This window comes from Salarias fasciatus, chromosome 15 (genome assembly GCF_902148845.1).
Source record: "Salarias fasciatus chromosome 15, fSalaFa1.1, whole genome shotgun sequence".
Taxonomy (NCBI): Eukaryota; Metazoa; Chordata; class Actinopteri; order Blenniiformes; family Blenniidae; genus Salarias; species Salarias fasciatus.
This window is the reverse complement of record NC_043759.1, coordinates 4,100,101-4,118,438: the sequence shown is the minus strand read 5'-3', so window position 1 is coordinate 4,118,438 and position 18,338 is coordinate 4,100,101. Positions and strand designations below refer to the sequence as shown.

The 18,338-nt window shown below is 44.1% G+C and overlaps 1 protein-coding gene across 1 annotated transcript; it reads left to right on the top strand.

The window, feature by feature from the left end:
• Positions 1-791: 791 nt before the first annotated feature.
• LOC115402260 (ribonuclease inhibitor-like) lies at positions 792-16,858 on the top strand. Its single transcript, XM_030110774.1, has 5 exons — positions 792-994; positions 1,523-1,696; positions 5,779-5,964; positions 13,900-13,955; positions 16,854-16,858. The coding sequence occupies exons 1-5, from the start codon at positions 882-884 to the stop codon at positions 16,856-16,858; spliced, it is 534 nt and encodes a 177-aa protein (XP_029966634.1). The 5' UTR covers positions 792-881.
• Positions 16,859-18,338: the final 1,480 nt, after the last annotated feature.

Genomic DNA, 18,338 nt, shown 5'->3' with positions numbered 1-18,338 from the left:
TCATCTCCCACATCCAGACCTCCAGGAGCCTCCACATCATGTGTGGAATCCCAGTCTTCTGCTGGATCACTGCTACAGTTCTGGAGCACATGTTGAGCAGCGAGCAGAGAGGAGAGCTGCCCCAGACCCTGACTGACATGTACTCCCACTTTGTGCTGGTTCAGACACACAGGAAGAAGCTCAAGTACCATGAAGGACCTGAGACGGGTCCACAGGAGCTGACGGAGGCTGACAGGGAGCTTCTTCTGAAGCTGGGCAGGATGGCCTTGAAACATCTGGACAAAGGAAACATCCTGTTCTACCAAGAAGACCTGGAGCAGTGTGGTCTGGATGTGACTGAGGCCTCGCTGTACTCTGGAATCTGTACTCAGATCTTCAGAAGAGAGTCTGTGATCTTCCAGAAAGCCGTCTACAGCTTCGTCCATCTGAGTGTTCAGGAGTTTCTGGCTGCAGTCTCCATGTTCCACTGTTTCACCAGCAGGAAGAGAGACGAGCTGAAGACCTTCTTTGGAGAGGATCATGCTTTCAGATCTCTTGATGATTTGCTGGTGGTCGTCCTGGAGAAATCCGTCAGAAGTGGGAACGGCCACCTGGACCTGTTTGTCCGCTTCCTTCATGGCCTCTCTCTGGAATCCAACCAGAGACTCTTAGAAGGTCTGCTGGGTCAGACAGAGATCAGTCCAGAAACCATCCAGAGAGTCATCCAGAACCTGAAGAAGATCAACAGTAAAGAAGTGTCTCCTGACAGAAGCATCAACATCTTCCACTGTCTGACGGAGATGAAAGACCTCTCAGTCCATCAGGAGATCCAAGAGTTCCTGAAGTCAGAGAACAGATCAGAGAAGAGACTCTCTGGGATCCACTGCTCAGCTCTGGCCTACATGCTGCAGATGTCAGACCAGGTCCTGGAGGAGTTAAACCTGAGGAACTACAACACATCAGAGGAGGGACGATTCAGACTGATCCCAGCTGTGAAGAACTGCAGGAAGGCTGAGTGAGTCCACAAGTCTTCATGATCAGTGTCTCAGTGATGTTTGTAGAACGTAGTTCCTGTAGTTCCTCTGTGGAGATGATCATCAGTGAGCTGTCATGAAGAACCCATCAGTCCACTCGTCCCATTATTCCCTACATTTACTGCTGTTCCTCGGTGTCAACAATCCCCTGCAGAGGTTGGCTCAGTTCTCAGGATCTGTTCAGACTGAGGCTGTCAGTCTTCCTTCATGTTCTAATTCACATTGCTTCTGTTCTTGTCTGGAACATTCAAATATTTTCCAGTTTGTTGAATTCCTCTCATCAGCCCTCAGACAGTGTGAGAATAAAGCAGCAGATCTTCTCTTGATCTTCTTGAGACTGTTTCCATCTGATGAAATAATTCATGTCATACTCAGCAGGAACAGGACTAAAGACCTGCAGCACGGTGTAGCAGGTTGTGCTGTTTCTACAGGAGAGCAGGTCTGATGTCCAACAGTCCAACAAAGTGTCCTCTCTCATCCTGTCCTGTCCTCTCTGTGTCTCATTACAGACTTCCTGACTGTAGACTCTCTGGTCCTCACTATGAAGTGATCTCCTCAGCTCTGAAGTCTGACCCCTCCCATCTGAAACATCTGAACCTGAGTGACAACGACCTGAAGGATTCATCAGTGGAGATTCTGTGTTCTGGACTGGAGAGTCCAAACTGTAAACTGGAGACTCTGAGGTCAGTTCACTGCCTTGAAGTTAGAACCTGTTGGAGTCAAAGGACTGAGAGGAGTTGAGGAAGATTCCAGATGTTGGAGGGACAGAGAGTGGACTGAGCTCTGCAGCATGTTGATGAGAGCTCTTCTCCTCCTGGAGGCTTCAGCTGTTTGGACTTTACATTTCTAAACTCTTCCAGTCTGAACCTTCTTCAGCTCTCAGTCACTTCAACATCAAACTTTTTTCTTTAATCTCACTTCTTTCTCTCTTTATTCAGGTTGAGGAACTGCAGGTTGTCAGAGATCAGCTGTTCTTCTGTGGCCTCAGCTCTGAAGTCCAACCCCTCCCTCCAGAAACATCTGGAACATCTGGACCTGAGCTTGAACTATGATCTTCAGGATTCAGGAGTTTCTCAGCTGTGTGGTTTTCTGCAGAGTCCACTCTGCCGTCTGAAGACTCTGAGGTCAGAATCCATGTTTAAGTGTGTTTCAGTACAGTTGTGTTGACATAAAGGTCAGACATCAGGCTGGTCTGAGAGTGATCCACAGAGGATCTCAATGAGGACCGGAGCTTCTTCTCTGGTCTTTAGTCCTGTGACTGTGGCAGAGTCGTGTGCAGCTCCACATTTCGAGCTTGCTAGAAGAAGAAAGCTGCTGCAGTGGATCACTGACTGTGAACCTCTGACACGCTCCATGTTGACCTTCAGCTTTCAAAGCAGGCTGATCTCTCCTGGATCCAGCTGTCACTGATCTCCCAGCTGGAGCTCCAGACTCTCAGCAACTCTGCAGACTCTGGACTTGTTGACTTTCTGTCCAGTAACCTTGGCTGTTGACATGTCCTCCACTGGGCTCTGCTTCTGTTTGGTCTTCACATCAGTTGAGCTCTCTGAAAGATCAAAGATCAAATTAGAGAGAAGAAGAACCCCAGTTCTTCTTTCACTTCCACGGAGCTCCAACTTTCTGAAGAAGAAAAGGAGACCAAGGATCAGTGTGGTCAGTCTCATCTAAACAGGATTACAGTTTTTCTCCGTTGCTTTGGCTCATTTCTTGAAACAGAAATGACATTCTCAAAACAACATGGACAAACCTCCAAACTACTCTGTAACTGCTCACAACAGAACAGTGTTTCCCTTCATTTCACCACTTTGTAAATAGCTTTGGCCATGTCTCAGTGTCTCAGAGCATCTTTGCAACTTATGAAGCACAGTCAGGCTCGATTTAACACAATTTCCAAGTGAATAGATCATGTTGATCTCAACTGATTGATAGATTCTCAGTCTCATGGTTGTTCTGTCCAAAACATATGAGCAGTATTTCATTGTATCAGTGATCAATAGTCTGATCAACTGTCAAAATCTGTCAAGAACAAACTGCAGTACTGTGAAGATCAGACGTGGATCTGTTTACATGAAGGTGAGGAGGACAGTCGGGGGTGAGGAGGACGGTCGGGGGGTGAGGAGGACGGTCGGGGGGGTAACCAGTGAAGCAGTGAGCTGTTAAACTCCTGCTTTATTTACAGCACTGTGGGCTTCATACAGTTTTCCTTTTTGTTTTTTTGTTCCTTTGTGTGTGTATTACAGTATGTTGAACTCTGATGGATGAAGTTAGTTTGTGTGTAAATAAAATAATTATTTCCTTGGAAGTATGAGAGCACAGTGTGAGTCAGAGCTTGAAGGTTCTTCTTCCTGTGAAAAACAAAAAACTTTCACAGTAATGATTGTGAATGAAGGACTGGGCTCAGACTGAAAGGTAGATGAGGGATATTTCAATGTTCCTCTGACTTAAAGACAAAACATCTCTACATTCTGACTGTCAGTGACTCACGATGACAAAGAGATGAAGCTTTTTGAAGACTTTGATCATTTGTTTGAGAAACAAATGTAGTTTTTCCACCTGAGTGAACTGTTCTGAAGAGGTCTGGTCTTTGACAGGTGAACCATGTGGTTCTGCTGAACTGTCCAGGCTGTTTTTGACAAGAGAACCAAGAGAACTGAGAACGTCTGGTCTGTTTGGAAAAATGAGCCAATGCTGTTGAGAAGGATCTTTACATTTTGGAGATGCTTGACTGTTTATATGGGAAAGAAATGTAGCTTTGAAACATGAGTGAACAGTTCTGGGAGAGAGATGAGCTTCAGAAAGTGAACTATAGCGTCGAGCTGAACTGTGAGACTGCTGAGCCAAAAGATCTTAGAGTTTTGAAAATGTGATTTCAGTTTCAAAAAATGAGCCCAACCAATGGAGAAGAACTCACTCCTCATTTCAGCTGACATTCAAAACCAAAGTTAGAAAAGATTCAGGAAACAGATGTTGAAGGATTTGGAGTTCTGTAGAGAAGAGGTGAAAACTGAGAATTCAGACCTGAACATTAAAATTGAAAAAAAGAAAAATAATAATAATCTTTTAGTGTTCTAAGAGTTAGAAAAGAATAAAAACCACAATATGCAAGTTAATGTAAATCAGTGATTGTACGGTTTTATTGCACTAGCGTCCCTAGTTTAGTGTGGGGTCCCCCAGGGCTCCGTACTCGGTCCTTCCCTCTTTACCATATACATGCTTCCCCTTGGTCGTGTTGTCAGCAAGCATGGAATAAACTTCCATTGCTATGCTGACGACACACAACTCTACATCAACATTTCATCCAGCAGCTCTCCTACCCCCTCTGTCTCCACCCTCAGCTCCTGCCTGGAGGATATAGGGGCGTGGATGAGTCAAAACTTCCTGCAGCTTAACGGCTCAAAAACAGAAGCCATTCAAACGGGTCCTCCTCATCAACTCCGCTCCTCTCCTCTTACCTCTGTTTCATTCCGAGGTCACACCATTCCCCTCTCTCCCTCTGTTACAAACCTTGGGGTCAAGTTTGACCCCCACCTCTCTTTTGACAATCATGTCACCTCCATTTGCAAAACATCCTTCTTCCACCTTCGTAACATTTCCAGACTGCGTTCCTCCCTCTCCCTCCCTGCTGCAGAGAAGCTTGTCCACGCCTTTGTTTCCTCCAGGCTGGACTACTGTAACGCCTCCTCATCGGGATCTCTGGCAGGAGCCTCCAAAAGCTCCAGTATGTACAGAACAGCGCTGCCAGAGTCCTGATGAGGGGCGGAAATATGAGCACATCACTCCCATCCTTCACTCTCTCCACTGGCTTCCCATTCAGGCCCGTATAGAGTACAAGATCCTCCTGCACCCCCATCACTGTCTGCACGGTGCGGCCCCCACCTACCTCACTGAACTGCTCACACCACACACCTCTGCCCGGACCCGGTCAGGCCAACTGCATCGTCTGGTTCAGCCCAGGACACGGCTCAAAACCGTGGGGGACCGGGCCTTTGAAGCCGCAGCTCCCCGTCTGTGGAACGCTCTCCCAGACCACCTTAGGGCCCCACAGACGGTGGGCGCTTTTAAAAAAGGACTGAAGACCTTCCTCTTCAGAAAGGCATACCAACAATAATGTTGCTTAATATGTTGCTTGTATTGTAATGTTTTTACCCTGTGCTTGTTTTTAACCCTGTGCCTCTTGTAGCACTTTGAGATTTGATTTTAAATGTAAAGTGCGTTACAAATAAAATCTATTATTATTATTAATAACTCCCATCGTAAAGGGTGTGTTGACTTGATGACACAGTGTCTACTCACGCTTCAGACACTCCAAAACTGTTTCTTCAACGTTTATTTATGAAGAACACAGTTTGTCCTGCCAGGTAAACAACAGCTCAGCATCACCAGTCAACATCGCGTCTGAGCAAAAAGTAGATCCAGCACGTACCGCATGCACAGATGTACTACAGCGTGCCCCTTTTCTTTCAGTATAATTACACTGAAACAAAAGTATACAACAAAAATTCAACATAAATACAGGGAGAAAACACCAGCAAAAATGAAATATAAATCAGATTATGATAATATGATAACAAATTCCACACAGTGATGAGGGAGAGTGGAGAGAAGGAGCTCTGCAGCATGTTGATGAGAGCTCTTCTCCTCCTGGAGGCTTCAGCTGTTTGGACTTTACATTTCTAAACTCTTCCAGTCTGAACCTTCTTCAGCTCTCAGTCACTTCAACATCAAACTTTGTCCTCTAATCTCACTTCTTTCTCTCTTTATTCAGGTTGATGGACTGCAGGTTGTCAGAGATCAGCTGTTCTTCTGTGGCCTCAGCTCTGAAGTCCAACCCCTCCCTCCAGAAACATCTGGAACATCTGAACCTCAGTGAAAACTATGATCTTCGTGATTCAGGAGTTTCTCAGCTGTGTGGTTTTCTGCAGAGTCCACTCTGCCGTCTGAAGACTCTGAGGTCAGAATCCATGTTTAAGTGTGTTTCAGTACAGTTGTGTTGACATAAAGGTCAGACATCAGGCTGGTCTGAGAGTGATCCACAGAGGATCTCAATGAGGACCGGAGCTTCTTCTCTGGTCTTTAGTCCTGTGACGGTGGCAGAGTCGTGTGCAGCTCCACATTTCAAAGCTTGCTAGAAGAAGAAAGCTGCTGCAGTGGATCACTGACTGTGAACCTCTGACACGCTCCATGTTGACCTTCAGCTTTCAAAGCAGGCTGATCTCTCCTGGATCCAGCTGTCACTGATCTCCCAGCTGGAGCTCCAGACTCTCAGCAACTCTGCAGACTCTGGACTTGTTGACTTTCTGTCCAGTAACCTTGGCTGTTGACATGTCCTCCACTGGGCTCTGCTTCTGTTTGGTCTTCACATCAGTTGAGCTCTCTGAAAGATCAAAGATCAAATTAGAGAGAAGAAGAACCCCAGTTCTTCTTTCACTTCCACGGAGCTCCAACTTTCTGAAGAAGAAATGGAGACCAAGGATCAGTGTGGTCAGTCTCATCTAAACGGGATTACAGTTTTTCTCCGTTGCTTTGGCTCATTTCTTGAAACAGAAATGACATTCTCAAAACAACATGGACAAACCTCCAAACTACTCTGTAACTGCTCACAACAGAACAGTGTTTCCCTTCATTTCACCACATTGTAAATAGCTTTGGCCATGTCTCAGTGTCTCAGAGCATCTTTGCAACTTATGAAGCACAGTCAGGCTCGATTTAACACAATTTCCAAGTGAATAGATCATGTTGATCTCAACTGATTGATAGATTCTCAGTCTCATGGTTGTTCTCTCCAAAACATATGAGCAGTATTTCATTGTATCAGTGATCAATAGTCTGATCAACTGTCAAAATCTGTCAAGAACAAACTGCAGTACTGTGAAGATCAGACGTGGATCTGTTTACATGAAGGTGAGGAGGACAGTCAGGGTGAGGAGGACAGTCAGGGGGTGAGCAGTGAAGCAGTGAGCTGTTAAACTCCAGCTTCATTTACAGCAGTGGCGGCTGCTGGTCTTCCAAAAAGGGGAAGCTCATTTTTAGCATACATTGTAAAATGTGTCTGTTTTTGTATGTAAATTCTATTAGCTTTCATGCCTTTTGTACGCCCTGACAAAGTTAGACAGATCCCCAAAGCCCACTTGTGACCAGAAAACACATCCCTGAGATGGTTTCATCCAGTGGCATGGCCAGCAGGATGTTTTATTGGTGACAGCGCTTCCAGTCAGCAGCTCACCTGGTCAGACCAGGACAGCTGAAAAGACCTGTTACTTTTCCCCACGTTTTGGCACCAGCTCAGTCTTAGGAGTTGATCTGTTCTGCAGTTTAACACCAATTTTCTTTTCGTAAGGAAGAATATCAAATGGCTTCGCCAAAATCTGGTCCACAACATTCACATTGTCTGCTGTTGTGTGCAGCTTGTGAGCAGCTGGAGCTGCTGCAGAGGCCAGAGCGCTGTGTGACCGCCTGAGAGTGAGAGTGAGAGACGGGGAGAAGCTCCAGCTGCTGGTGGAGGACAGAAACCGCAGAGTGACCTAAACGAGTCTCCAAACACAACGCTCGTCGTTTGGCCAATTCCAATTCCCATCTTCACCCTCAATCTCAACACTCAAGCTCAAAGCTCAATCTGAGGGTCCCTCAAAAATGAGAGTTGAGGAATATAATGTGACTTGGAAATGGGACACCACTTAAACGCAGTTACGCCCTTAGACTGAAGAGGGCAGCACTATATCAGATGAATCGCAGCACTACACGACGTAGAAGAAGAAAGTAAACCCAGAAATAAACAAGAAATGGAAACTCCAGCTGCGTGGGCTTTGCGAATCTTTTCAAGATTGTCTGTAGAAACAAGAAAAGCGGTGCGAAGGAGAAGACTCTTCAGTCACATGGCAGCACTGATGACTCAGATACAGGTGTGTGTATTATACACGCGCAATAATCATAATAATAATAATAATAATAATACATTTTATTTATATAGCGCTTTTCAAGATACTCAAAGACGCTTCAAATAAATTTAAAACAACAGCATAACAGCAATGCATTCTGGATATCCCTTACCACCAAGGGTGGTCTGGGAAAATCTCAACATTGAGGGACATAACCTCCCTCAAACTCGTCCTTTTGCTCAAAATATTTGAGAGTTGGGACAAGACTTGACTCGCGGGAGCGTGCATTTTTAAGACTGAGGGTTGAGAACGAGGGTGAGTCTCCGAGGATCAGTAAAGCCTCCGGATCAACTCAGAACAACAGAATGAAAAACTTCAGAAGCGCTTTGGTGCATTTTTTTTTACTTCAAGATCACTGATTTGCTCATTTCGCTTTCAATCAAGCTTCAGACAGATCATCCAATCAGCACGCAGAAGCTCAGCGTCCAGGCCAGCCCACTGCCCATAGACCCCTTTGAAGCTCCGTAGTCCGATGGGCGGGACCAGCCCAGCATTTTATCCAATGAGCGTCCAGTTTCACTGCAGCGGAACAACCCACTCTCGCTTCCGCATGGACCAGTGTTGCCAGGTGTACGATAATTATCGTATTTGTACGATAATTTTGCCCTCTGTACGATGTACGATCAATAATCCCCAAAAAGGCCAAATATACAATAATTTGACCATTCCGTGAAAGTGTGGTTGTAATTGGTTGTAATCAGCCTGTCGCAGCTGTTGTTGGATTTTTTTTGGTGAACCCTGAAGGCATCTCTTTCTACGTTACAAGTTTCAAGCCAATCGTGCTTTTCTAAATGTGAGCTGACCTCAGAACAACGGTAATGATCGGCTGAATAGTCCGCTGCGCCCCATGAGTGAGGAAAGGGAAAAAAAGAAAAAAACAATAGAAGAAAAAACGGAGCTGCTCCACCGGCTGCTGAAAAGCGCAGCTTCTGTGTCTCTGCAGCAGCCTCCATCCGGCTCAAACAAGTTTGTTCATGAACATCGAACGATGTTTATATGTGTTTGCATGTGATAGCCTCCTGTACGTCCAGCTGCCTTGTTGTATGTGTTTTTTTTTTCTGCACCACAATTACTAGATCTCTCAACAGAGTGATTTGATCCCAGGCAGTGCTTTGTACGGTTTGAATATTGAGTAAAGGGACATTATGTGAAAATCAGCTTATTTTGCTTGCCAAAGACATATTCATGCCTCTGGTATTGTATACAGAGGGATATTTTGCCCCAAATTTTTTAATATAACACAGCAGAGTCAGATTTACAACATTTGAACACAACCAATACTTTATACCACTTGAAAAATGAGTAAAGACATTTGAATGTCAAAATCAGCTTATTTTGCTTGACAAAAACTGATTCCGCCTACTGGAAATCACTTTCTGGCAAAAATCAAGTTTGGGCATGACACAGGCCCTCTTAAGTTTGCATAAGTGCAGTTTTTGTTTATTTTATGACCTTTTTTCATTGTGAGCACAGAGACAATGTTGTTTCACTGAAAATAACATTTCAATACTTGAAGCCAGATCTTTATTTCCTTGTCACTTATCATGGAAACTATTTCCCTTTAAAGCCTGGTGCTATGTCTATTTCCTGACATTAGGTGGCCTCCAGGCCTCATGGTTTGGCTCGTTAGTTCCCACCCGTCATTGTTTATGGGGGACACATCCGCCAAACGCAACTGTGGTGCTGCTGATGAATCCATTCAGACGTTCTTTGGTCCAATCCGGATTGGCGCAAAGCCGTGACGCTTTTCAGCACGACAGTGACTATAGCACATCAATAGACTTTTTTAGTTTGATTATGATGGGTGTACGATAATTTTCCTCAAAATACGATAATTTTATATCTCTGATACGATAATTCTACATTTCCCACCTGGCAACACTGGCATGGACGCTCAGCGTCCAGCTGTTTAAAGCGCCGTGCTGCTGCGAGGAGGAGTGAGAAAAAATCCGAGTCAATTACCTGAGATAAGTAGCTGATGCTAAACAAAAAGATGAACGTGTTGTAGCGCATATTTAGTCAATGAAATGTACACACAACAGTAAATATTGGACCACTTATTTTTTGACATTTTAGGGGAAGTTGAGCTTCCCTTGCCGTCTGAGAGCAATCGCCACTGATTTACAGCACTGTTGGCTTAATACAGTTTTTGTTCATTTGTTTGCTCCTTTTGTGTGTGTATTACAGTATGTTGAACTCTGATGGATGAAGTTAGTTTGTGTGTAAATAAAATAATTATTTCCTTGGAAGTATGAGAGCAAAGTGTGAGTCATAAATTGAAGGTTCTTCTTCCTGTGAAAAACAAAAAACTTTCACAGTAATGATTGTGAATGAAGGACTGGGCTCAGACTGAAAGGTAGATGAGGGATATTTCAATGTTCCTCTGACTTAAAGACAAAACATCTCTACATTCTGACTGTCAGTGACTCACGATGACAAAGAGACGAAGCTTTTTGAAGACTTTGAGCATTTGTTTGAGAAACAAATGTAGTTTTTCCACCTGAGTGAACTGTTCTGAAGAGGTCTGGTCTTTGACAGGTGAACCATGTGGTTCTGCTGAACTGTCCAGGCTGTTTTTGACAAGAGAACCAAGAGAACTGAGAACGTCTGGTCTGTTTGGAAAAATGAGCCAATGCTGTTGAGAAGGATCTTTACATTTTGGAGATGCTTGACTTTTTATATGAGAAAGAAATGTAGCTTTGAAACATGAGTGAACAGTTCTGGGAGAGAGATGAGCTTCAGAAAGTGAACTATAGCGTCGAGCTGAACTGTGAGACTGCTGAGCCAAAAGATCTTAGAGTTTTGAAAATGTGATTTAAAGGTGGAATACAACATTTTCTCGAAAAGACGAAACCCCACGTCTGTTACTCACTTTTTGAACAACGCGCATGCGCCAGACCATCCGCCCGGCTCTCCTGCTTCTCCCAGAAAACGCGGAAGTGTACGAGCGCGATCTCCTCTTCTCCAGCGTGCACGGCTCTGTACAGTTTCTGCGATCCGCCTCGCTCATAAATAAAGCTTTTTTTTTCCGAAACAGCTACAGTTTCATTATGTCAGACTCGCTATCGGTAAGTACGAGCTCAGAAGCTCACCGGCTACATAAACACTCTGAATGCGCATGCGCAAAAGGGACAAGCTGATTGGGCGCAAGCAAGGAGAACCGCCTTACGAAAGCAGCTCGTCAGAATGATTGACAAGCAGACCCACCAGTTATTTAGGTGATCCACCCGGAAATCGAAATGTTGTATTACACCTTTAAGTTTCAAAAAATGAGCCCAACCAATGGAGAAGAACTCACTCCTCATTTCAGCTGACATTTAAAACCAAAGTTAGAAAAGATTCAGGAAACAGATGTTGAAGGATTTGGAGTTCTGTAGAGAAGAGGTGAAAACTGAGAATTCAGACCTGAACATTCAAATTGAAAAAAAGAAAAATAATAATAATCTTTTAGTGTTCTAAGAGTTAGAAAAGAATAAAAACCACAATATGCAAGTTAATGTAAATCAGTGATTGTACGGTTTTATTGCACTAGCGTCCCTAGTTTAGTGTGGGGTCCCCCAGGGCTCCGTACTCGGTCCTTCCCTCTTTACCATATACATGCTTCCCCTTGGTCGTGTTGTCAGCAAGCATGGAATAAACTTCCATTGCTATGACGACACACAACTCTACATCAAAATTTCATCCAACAGCTCTCCTACCCCCTCTGTCTCCACCCTCAGCTCCTGCCTGGAGGATATAGGGGCGTGGATGAGTCAAAACTTCCTGCAGCTTAACGGCTCAAAAACAGAAGCCGTTCAAACGGGTCCTCCTCATCAACTCCGCTCCTCTCCTCTTACCTCTGTTTCATTCCGAGGTCACACCATTCCCCTCTCTCCCTCTGTTACAAACCTTGGGGTCAAGTTTGACCCCCACCTCTCTTTTGACAATCATGTCACCTCCATTTGCAAAACATCCTTCTTCCACCTTCGTAACATTTCCAGACTGCGTTCCTCCCTCTCCCTCCCTGCTGCAGAGAAGCTTGTCCACGCCTTTGTTTCCTCCAGGCTGGACTACTGTAACGTCTCCTCATCGGGATCTCTGGCAGGAGCCTCCAAAAGCTCCAGTATGTACAGAACAGCGCTGCCAGAGTCCTGATGAGGGGCGGAAATATGAGCACATCACTCCCATCCTTCACTCTCTCCACTGGCGTCCCATTCAGGCCCGTATAGAGTACAAGATCCTCCTGCACCCCCATCACTGTCTGCACGGTGCGGCCCCCACCTCCCTCACTGAACTGCTCACACCACACACCTCTGCCCAGACCCGGTCAGGCCAACTGCATCGTCTGGTTCGGCCCAGGACACGGCTCAAAACCGTGGGGGACCGGGCCTTTGAAGCCGCAGCTCCCCGTCTGTGGAACGCTCTCCCAGACCACCTTAGGGCCCCACAGACGGTGGGCGCTTTTAAAAAAGGACTGAAGACCTTCCTCTTCAGAAAGGCATACCAACAATAATGTTGCTTGATATGTTGCTTGTATTGTAATGTTTTTACCCTGTGCTTGTTTTTAACCCTGTGCCTCTTGTAGCACTTTGAGATTTGATTTTAAATGTAAAGTGCGTTACAAATAAAATCTATTATTATTATGAATAACTCCCATCGTAAAGGGTGTGTTGACTTGGTGACACAGTGTCTACTCACGCTTCAGACACTCCAAAACTGTTTCTTCAACGTTTATTTATGAAGAACACAGTTTGTCCTGCCAGGTAAACAACAGCTCAGCGTCACCAGTCAACATCGCGTCTGAGCAAAAAGTAGATCCAGCACGTACTGCATGCACAGATGTACTACAGCGTGCCCCTTTTCTTTCAGTATAATTACACTGAAACATAGGTATACAACAAAAATTCAACATAAATACAGGGAGAAAACACCAGCAAAAATGAAATATAAATCAGATGATGTCATCAGAACCAAGCTAGAACCAAGACGCATGGCGAGGCGGCTTTCAGCCACTACGGCCCCCGCCTGTGGAACAGCCTGCCGGAGAACCTCAGGACCGCAGAGTCTGTTGATTTTTTTAAAGGCAGGTTAAAAACACACCTTTTTAATCTGGCTTTCAATTGACCTTTTATAGTTCTTATCTCCATCATTTTTATTTTTTATTATCATTTTCATTTTAATCTATTTATCCTATTTATTTGTTCTATTTTTATTATGTACTTCTAACTTATTTTAATTTATTACTTTATAATCTTATCTTACTATTAACTTTGTATTATGTCTTTTTATGTCTTTAGCTGTTTTAGCTCCAGTGTTTCCTCAGGGGGGGTTCTTCACACCGGGAGTTGGTCCTGGTCCTCTGCTGGGGTCACTGTGCTCGAGTCCTCTGGTCCTGGCTGGCCTGGGGGTCTCCACACCTCGGTGTGCAGGTTCCCCTTGGTCTGGCGGGGTCTGGGGTCGAGCGCTGGGGCCCCAGTATTAATGACCTTCACCTTCTCCTGCTGTGAACGGCCCCACTGGTAGTGTTTTCCCATGATGCTCAGTGCCATGCCATGTCTCCTCTGCTGTGTGCAAATAATTCAGTGTGTGTGTGTGTGTGTGTGTATGTGTGTGTGTTTGTGTGTGTGTGTGTGTGGTGTATATTTATTGATGGTGCGGTTTTTATTCTTTTGTTTTTATGATCGTTTGTTCTCTTCAGCACTTTGCGTTGTTTTTATAAATATGAAAAAGTGCTCGACAAATAAAGTCTGATTTGATTTGATGATAATATGATAAGAAATTCCACACAGTGATGAGGGAGAGTGGAGAGAAGGAGCTCTGCAGCATGTTGATGAGAGCTCTTCTCCTCCTGGAGGCTTCAGCTGTTTGGACTTTACATTTCTAAACTCTTCCAGTCTGAACCTTCTTCAGCTCTCAGTCACTTCAACATCAAACTTTGTCCTCTAATCTCACTTCTTTCTCTCTTTATTCAGGTTGAGGGGCTGCAGGTTGTCAGAGATCAGCTGTTCTTCTCTGGCCTCAGCTCTGAAGTCCAACCCCTCCCTCCAGAAACATCTGGAACATCTGGACCTCAGTGACAACTATGGTCTTCAGGATTCAGGAGTTTCTCAGCTGTGTGGTTTTCTGCAGAGTCCACTCTGCCGTCTGAAGACTCTGAGGTCAGAATCCATGTTTAAGTGTGTTTCAGTACAGTTGTGTTGACATAAAGGTCAGACATCAGGCTGGTCTGAGAGTGATCCACAGAGGATCTCAATGAGGACCGGAGCTTCTTCTCTGGTCTTTAGTCCTGTGACTGTGGCAGAGTCGTGTGCAGCTCCACATTTCAAAGCTTGCTAGAAGAAGAAAGCTGCTGCAGTGGATCACTGACTGTGAACCTCTGACACGCTCCATGTTGACCTTCAGCTTTCAAAGCAGGCTGATCTCTCCTGGATCCAGCTGTCACTGATCTCCCAGCTGGAGCTCCAGACTCTCAGCAACTCTGCAGACTCTGGACTTGTTGGCTTTCTGTCCAGTAACCTTGGCTGTTGACATGTCCTCCACTGGGCTCTGCTTCTGTTTGGTCTTCACATCAGTTGAGCTCTCTGAAAGATCAAAGATCAAATTAGAGAGAAGAAGAACCCCAGTTCTTCTTTCACTTCCACGGAGCTCCAACTTTCTGAAGAAGAAATGGAGACCAAGGATCAGTGTGGTCAGTCTCATCTAAACGGGATTACAGTTTTTCTCCGTTGCTTTGGCTCATTTCTTGAAACAGAAATGACATTCTCAAAACAACATGGACAAACCTCCAAACTACTCTGTAACTGCTCACAACAGAACAGTGTTTCCCTTCATTTCACCACATTGTAAATAGCTTTGGCCATGTCTCAGTGTCTCAGAGCATCTTTGCAACTTATGAAGCACAGTCAGGCTCAATTTAACACAATTTCCAAGTGAATAGATCATGTTGATCTCAACTGATTGATAGATTCTCAGTCTCATGGTTGTTCTCTCCAAAACATATGAGCAGTATTTCATTGTATCAGTGATCAATAGTCTGATCAACTGTCAAAATCTGTCAAGAACAAACTGCAGTACTGTGAAGATCAGACGTGGATCTGTTTACATGAAGGTGAGGGATATTTCAAGAGGAGGACAGTCAGGGGGTGAGGAGGACGGTCAGGGGGTGAGCAGTGAAGCAGTGAGCTGTTAAACTCCAGCTTCATTTACAGCACTGTGGGCTTCATACAGTTTTCTTTTTTGTTCATTTCTTTGTTCCTTTGTGTGTGTATAACAGTATGTTGAACTCTGATGGATGAAGTTAGTTTGTGTGTAAATAAAATAATTATTTCCTTGGAAGTATGAGAGCAGTGTGTGAGTCAAAACTTGAAGGTTCTTCTTCCTGTGAAAAACAAAAAACTTTCACAGTAATGATTGTGAATGAAGGACTGGGCTCAGACTGAAAGGTAGATGAGGGATATTTCAATGTTCCTCTGACTTAAAGACAAAACATCTCTACATTCTGACTGTCAGTGACTCACGATGACAAAGAGACGAAGCTTTTTGAAGACTTTGATCATTTGTTTGAGAAACAAATGTAGTTTTTCCACCTGAATGAACTGTTCTGAAGAGGTCTGGTCTTTGACAGGTGAACCATGTGGTTCTGCTGAACTGTCCAGGCTGTTTTTGACAAGAGAACCAAGAGAACTGAGAACGTCTGGTCTGTTTGGAAAAATGAGCCAATGCTGTTGAGAAGGATCTTTACATTTTGGAGATGCTTGACTGTTTATATGGGAAAGAAATGTAGCTTTGAAACATGAGTGAACAGTTCTGGGAGAGAGATGAGCTTCAGAAAGTGAACTATAGCGTCGAGCTGAACTGTGAGACTGCTGAGCCAAAAGATCTTAGAGTTTTGAAAATGTGATTTCAGTTTCAGAAAATGAGCCCAACCAATGGAGAAGAACTCACTCCTCATTTCAGCTGACATTTAAAACCAAAGTTAGAAAAGATTCAGGAAACAGATGTTGAAGGATTTGGAGTTCTGTAGAGAAGAGGTGAAAACTGAGAATTCTGACTTCAACAACATTAATATAAAAAAACCCCGAACTGTTAATGTTCAAAACAGAAAAGAATAAAAACCGCAATATGTAAGTTAATGTATATCAGTGATTGTATGAAGAAATGTCTTTAAGAATATCAGAAATGTCTGAAATGTTTGGATTCTGCCAACAGTGTAGTATTAACAACTGACGTGGACATCTGGAGCAACAGAGCCTTATTTAACTGTGACATTTCATGTTATTGACGACAACTGGGAAATGCAAGCATATGTGCTTGAAACCTGTGCCTTTTCTGGGAAGCACACTGCAGACAATATTTGCGCTGAGCTAAAAAAGAATTGCAGATAAATAGATATAACTGTCAAAATCCAGCCAGTGGCTGCAGTGCTCAAAGCAGGGTGGGCACATTACCCGTGTTTCGCACACACAATAAATCTCGTTGTCAAACACTAATTTGAGGCCATCTCTGAGCTTTTAGACATCCAGCAGAGGCACAGTGCTATAGTAGCATTTTTCCATCACAGCACAAATGCAATGGAGAAGCTCAGGGAAATCCAAAAGCAACAGATATTTCCAGAGCACAAGCTCATTCAGTCTGTTGAAATAAGGTGGAACTCTGTGTTCTACATGTTTTAAAGAGTGCTTGAAAAGAAGGACGCCGTGACTACTGCTCTTTGTCTTTTTGGAAAGAAGCTCACTTTGCTTGACCGAGGAAGGTTGGTCCTTGGTTGGTCTCACACTGGATGCCTTGAGACCATCTGAAGAAGTTCTGAGGGAGGTATCAGCTGAAAAATGTGTCTATTACAAAAGAGATCCTTCTGGTGACACTTCTTCTGCGGTCAACTGCAACTCTTGATGCCCAGGGTAACAAGCTCGTGCTGTGTTGTCAGCATAGTGCCAACACCATTTTTACAGGAATTGAAACATTTTACAGTCTTGGTGTTAGCATCTACTTGGATGCAAGATTTAAAAACTTTGGATTCCGGGACATGACAAATGTTGACACTGTGAAAAAAAAGACATCACTGAAATACAATCAGTGAGTCAAACCTCAGCCCACTGTATCAGAGCCTGAACCAAGCATCAGCTCTGCTACCAGCTCTGTGTAAACACTGACACCTGGTGCTACCTCACAGTCCACTGCAAGGGCTTCTCGATCCCACCTGCAGCTGCAGGTGCGATATGTGTAACCTGCCTCAGCTCTAACTGTTAATGGTTAAAGACTGGGAGATACAGATATGTATTCCATCAGTGCTTCAATTACCTTGTGGACCAGTATTCAGAAGTCCAGGTCGCTACAGGAGAAAGGGAGCGTCGACAAATTGCAATGAGTGACTGAATAAAGAATCTCACACGTGTCAAAAGTAAATATATAAATAGATTGTATTGAACAAAAAAAAAAAAAAAACAGTTGTAGAAAAATAAATTATAACAAAACAATTTTAGCTTTTCAGGTCTCCAGACAAAAGATATCAACCACAATCAATAAATCAGTCCCTCATTTTGTTAAATTAATCAGTCTCTGTGTTTTTTTCTGCTTGGGTTGGCCCGCCACAACCACTGAGGTCCCGTGTTACCTTTACAGACACCGGAAGAATCCCTACTAGAAGAAGTAGTCTTGCAGATCAGCACAGGAATCCATACATAGGATGGGAATTAAAACAAAAGAAGACAAGAAAAAGACAAAGAAAAAGACCCGGCCCGCAAAGGCCAAAAACAGGGTCACTGTGTTGTTTTCATAAACAAAATATACTTTTACATTTAAACAGATACATATAAACACACATTCCTATACATATACCTTGTAACACAGCTTCTTAACCACTTTTTACTGTAAATTCAATGAACTGATCATATTTCTCAGTTTTAAAGCTATAGTGCGTAACTTCGGTCGCCCTCTAGTGGAATTCTTACAACAATAAAGCCGGCGCTTCCATATGACGGACGCCCAGGTGTCCCCCCCCCTTCTCTCCCCTCAACCACTGCCACGGCTGCCGCTGCGTTTCTACAGCGCGAATCACTGCTGGAAACGGTTTTTATTCTCTGTGAATAAGGACAGTTTTTGAAAAAAAGAAGGACTCTTCTGAAGAGGTTATTATGGTTTTCTTTTTCTGCTTTCAATGCTCTCCACTGAGGAAAAGCCACGCCAATACAAATCCTCGTTTGCCTTCTCGGTCTGTCACTTTCCTTCGCCAGCAATCCTGCCGACCGTCCAGGCTTTTTTTTTTTGGTGGTAGGATCCACTTCAGGACTCTTTCTCGGCCATTTCTTTGGATTAACTGCCATGCCGCTTCCTCATTCTGCCTGAGCTGGGCCTGTTGCTATGAGACCCTCCCCGTCCTCCCCCTCCCTTCTTGTGACGTAAAATGCGTAAT

Excerpts from the sequence above, each read along its gene's own strand:
- LOC115402260 (XM_030110774.1), top strand. The coding sequence starts at position 882 with ATGCTGCAGATGTCAGACCAGGTCCTGGAGGAGTTAAACCTGAGGAAC. Across the intron at positions 1,697-5,778 it reads TGTAAACTGGAGACTCTGAG|GTTGATGGACTGCAGGTTGT; the intron begins GTCAGTTCACTG and ends CTCTTTATTCAG. Across the intron at positions 5,965-13,899 it reads TGCCGTCTGAAGACTCTGAG|GTTGAGGGGCTGCAGGTTGT; the intron begins GTCAGAATCCAT and ends CTCTTTATTCAG.